General features: G+C 41.6%; 1 protein-coding gene across 1 annotated transcript; it reads left to right on the top strand.

The window, feature by feature from the left end:
- The first annotated feature begins 567 nt into the window (after nucleotides 1-567).
- LOC126590946 (uncharacterized) lies at nucleotides 568-4,217 on the top strand. The gene is made up of 5 exons (XM_050256465.1): nucleotides 568-2,191; nucleotides 2,432-2,979; nucleotides 3,215-3,402; nucleotides 3,612-3,678; nucleotides 3,805-4,217. Exons 1-5 carry the CDS (start codon nucleotides 778-780, stop codon nucleotides 3,841-3,843), a joined length of 2,256 nt encoding a protein of 751 aa, XP_050112422.1. The 5' UTR covers nucleotides 568-777; the 3' UTR covers nucleotides 3,844-4,217.
- The last annotated feature ends 455 nt before the right edge of the window (nucleotides 4,218-4,672 follow it).

Here is a 4,672-nt window from a genome sequence, read left to right as displayed (position 1 = left end):
GCAGAGGGTCGGATGGGGAGAAAAAAATGGAAGAAAGAAGAGGGTTGGGTGGGGAGAAAAAAAAGGACTTGGATTATGGGTTAATGGTTGGTCTAAAAAGAAAACTTAAAACTTTGGTCTAAACTTAAATTTGGCTTGGAAAATAAACACTCAAATATCAAATAAATAAATAAAATTAATTATATTTAATTCGGTTTGGTTTGATTGTTGAATCACCAAAACCGAAACTGGACCAAGAACGTTCGGTTTGTTCGATTTTTTTTTTCGGTTCGGATGTTTTTGGTTTCGATTCGATATTCGGTTCAATTTTTTTCGGTTTTCGGTTTTTCTAATCCATCACCCCTACTATTTTGTAGTGCTAAAAATAATTTGCATAAAGGAAGGAAAAAGAAAGACCATTAATGAAGGCCAAGTTAAGTTAAAGGTCCAAATTTTAAGCCCAAATCCGAGGCCAAATTTACAGTGTCTTGGCCCACACAAGAAACGAAAAAACCAAGCAGATAATAGACAGTAAAATTTGTCTACCATCATCACAAATAGCCCCAAATTCAAAGCTTTACGACGTTCACTTTCGTCGTTTCGATGATCAACTCAACTCTCACCCCTTTCAAAAATTCCAATCCCTAACGTTTTTCTGTCGCTCCCAATTATTGCATCGAAAAAACCCTAACTTCCCAAATAAGCAAAATCAGCGTGCTTCAAGAGCTTCACTTTTCGATCTCCGACATTCAATTTTCTTCCCTTCTTGCAGAATTAGGGTTACGATTGCCTTGTTCAATGGACTCAGACGTCGACGTTTCGCGGTGGGTCATCGAGCTCCTTCTCCGGGACCGCGAAAAGGATTGCATTGCCAAGAGGGTCCTCGCAGTCGCACCCTTCTCGGACCAAGACTATCGCTTGAAGAAGACGGTACTCCTCCGAACCATCGAGTGCGAGGTATACGAAGCTTCGGTCTCCGAAACGATCCTCGAAACGCTTGAAATGATTGAGGATTTGGATATCAGAGAAGGCATTTCCACCATGGAATCCATGAAAGCCGCCTACTGCGCCGTCGCCACTGAGTGTACTGTCAAGTTCTTGGTGGGTTTTATGGGAAAGCCTAGTGGAAAGTACTTGGAGGCCGTGGATCGCATTTGGAGAGGGAGGGTTGGGGTTTTGGAGCGGTCTGGGAGGAGCCAGCTGGTATCGGCGGAGTTGAGGCATCGAATGGATGAGGTCGAGGCAGGGGTTTGGGATTTGAGAGTGTCGAAGAAGCTGTCGAGGATGAACACGAGGAATGATGCGCTGAGGTTGCTTGCAGTTTATGTGAAAGCAGCTTTGGCGTTGTTGGGACCTCCGTTTATTACTTGGGCTATTAGATTGAATGTGCCCAAGGAAGTTGCCGACTTGGAAGCTGATCAGATTACAGTGGCCAATGAGGCTAATGTTGGTTGTGGGTCTGAAGTGGAGGGGCAAAAGAAGAAGGGGGCTTATGCGGGTGACAGGACTGAATTGGAGGTACAAATGGCGAATGGGGATAATGTGGGGGCAGGTGTGTCTGAATTGGAGAATCAAATGGCGAATGGGGATAATGCGGGGGCAGGTGTGTCTGAATTGGGGAGTCAAATGGCGAATAGGGCTAACGTGGGTGGTGATGGTGGGTCTGAATTGGATGCTCAAATGGTAAACCAGGCAAATGTGGGGGTGCGTGGGTTGGATTTAGAGGCTGAAACGGAGAATGAGACTACTGTGGGTGGTCGGTCTGATATGGAGGTGCAAATGGAGAATGGGACTGATGCGGGTGATGGATCTGAATTGGGGGAGCAAATGGTTAATGGGACTAATGTGGGTGACGGGGATCAATTGGAGGAGCAAACTAGGAAGGAGGCTAATGTGACTGGTGACTCTGAATTGGAAGCACAAATGATGAGTGGAGCTAGTCTGGTTGATAGGTCCGAGCCAGAATCACAAACTGTTAATGGGACTAATGAGGGTGTTCGGTCACAAAGGCAGGCACAAACTACGAATAGATCTAATGTGGGCAGTCAGTCTGCATTGGAAGAGCAACAATTGAATGCGATAAATTTCGGTGAGGAGTCTGAATTGGGTCCGATATTAGTTGCCGTCCCATTGAAGGAAGTTCGGGCAGGGAGCTCGCCTAGTCTGAATGGGGAACTGGATCTCAGTATTGACCATACCACGAAGGATAAAGGTACTTTTTTTTCATTAGCAGAGATTAAGGTAATTTTAGTGACATTAACTTATGTGCGTGGATGGTGAGAGAATGTTTTGTATTGTATTATCTGTCATCTGTTGTTCTTTGAAGTGCATGATCTTGTTCTGGGTTGTTTAGCGTTGCCAAATATACAACTTGCCAACTCGTGCATAATATAGTTATTGCAGACTTCAGTTTCGAATTATTATATTTCTGTTTTTTTTTTATTTCTTGTAGAAAATCAAAGTGCTGTGCCTAGACACAAGCACCTTGCTCATAGACGCACTAGAGGACCAATTAGGATTGGGGATGCTGAAGATTCAAGCACAGAGGTATCAAATAGAAAATTTGGTTCCCTTTCTTCCCCTGAAGTTAACAAAGCACAAGAAGCACTTAAATCCAGTATTTCGGAGCTCCAAGAAGTAGTGACTGATCCACTTCCAGATGCATTACGAGTGTCTGAAACCATAAGATCTGGTTTGGCAGTGAGATCTGCGAATCATGTAAATGGAAAAGATGTAGGTGCAGATAATCCATCTATCGAGAAGGGTGCTGGGCCTGTTCAATCTAGTAATGATAATGTTGGAAATCTGCCATCCAGACATCAGAATGATCCTCAATCTAGTGGAATAGAAAAGGATGTACCAAATCCGCCTGTCGACCAGGGAGGCACTGAGTCTGTTCAAACTGATGCTGCCAATCTTAGAAATGCTTCTCTCAATAATCAGAATAACGTTGCACGTTCTAGCTTGATGGAACGTAATAGTACTGCCCGCACTTTCGAGGTATTTATGTTCATGCGGTTTTTTTTTATTTTTTTTTTATTCGAGTGTGAGACCTGATTTGCTTTTATCTTTGGCAAGGGGAACATAACAAATTCCTCGTAAACATTTTACTGAATCCATGAGTTTCTCTGCTGTTAGTTATTTTATTCAGTTTCTATTATGGTTTATTCCCTGCTGCAATTTTGTGGTTCTGGTTGCATAAATTTGTACTCCATGTTGAAAATTGTTTTTTCAGTGGGAGGACTCAATAGATACGTCACAAGAAGGAACAAAGAAAGATGCAGGCAGGCTTCACCTTCCGAGCCCAAAGAGGACTGCTGTTTCTCCATTGAAGAAGTATGGGAATATCAGATTGACTAAGAGAAGAAAAGTTAAGAGATGGAGCTTATTGGAAGAAGAAACCTTAAGGACTGGTGTACAGAAGTAAGTTGCATTCTTCTCTCTGGCCTCTTTTTTGTTTCCCTGTTTTCCCCCTCTAAATTTAATGATTTAGATCATCATTCGGTAGGTCCTTGTCTTGACAGAATACCTGTCATTACTCATTACAACTTGAATGGATAAGTAGGATCTGATATTAGTTTGAACATTGTGTATGCTTCTGAGTCTCATTGTTTTGGTCGTTTTCACTGAAGGTATGGAAAAGGGAACTGGAAACTTATCTTGAATAGCTACCGCGATATATTCGAAGAGAGAACTGAGGTACCCATGTTTCGTAATATATTCATAAGTACATTCCGTAAACAAGTTTTTCTGTTCATCTTAAATGTCTCTACTTCATCAGTCAATGTTGTGTCTAAGACTTTTGGGGTTACCATGTCCTTCCAGGTTGATCTAAAGGACAAGTGGAGAAATATGGAAGGGTAGCGGCACCTGTGAATAGTCTGCTCGGTTGTGTTTTGGTCATCCGGTACCTTATCGGACGTGTACATTAACTTTTTGCATATTTGTACAACTACAGGATGTGGATGAAAGATGTTTTTTGTAGTGTCCTTTTATCAACTAGTACTAATGTACCATAGGCTAGTAGTATTTTTTTTCTTGTAAATGAGAGATTTTAGGTTTGAATCTTGTGACGTGTTTGATATTGAAACATTGTGGCTTGACCTAAATCTTCTGCTCCTTGGTGTAAATATACCAATAATAACAAAGCCTTACTCCACTAAGTGGGGTCGGCTATATGAATCCTAGAAGTTCATTGTGCTCGGTTTTGTGCCCCATTGAACTCGATTTCAATCTCATTTTACTTTGGGAGTTCAAATTTCGCCACTTAATTCCTTGAAACTTGATTTTTGTTCCACTATGTACGATTTATGTTGAAGAGTTGTAGATATGAGGTGGTGTTTAAAGAGAAAAACTCTTGAGAAATAATTGCCAAAGCCAAAGAAAGAAAAATGCATATGATGAATTAGAATTTAGAACTAGATGAAATCGAAATCGGGTTATCATCGTTTTGAATTTTCTTGCCAGGAAATACCACTCTTCTTCTTCCATCAGAAAAGTCAGAAGGAAAGACCAAGGAAAGCAAGTAATTTCAGATACAACAAAAACAGTCGAGGTAGTTCCGAAAGCTGACACTTCCTCGACTGTTTTATTAGCCTGACAGTACCGTGCTGTAATTCGAACCTTGCGTTGTTGAGACCGGGATATTTCGGAGTAGAGGAAGAGATACGGAAGCTTCATTTTTGTGGAAAGT

Source organism: Malus sylvestris, chromosome 11, assembly GCF_916048215.2.
Source record: "Malus sylvestris chromosome 11, drMalSylv7.2, whole genome shotgun sequence".
NCBI classification, from domain to species: Eukaryota; Viridiplantae; Streptophyta; class Magnoliopsida; order Rosales; family Rosaceae; genus Malus; species Malus sylvestris.
This window is presented reverse-complemented; position numbering and strand designations above follow the sequence as displayed.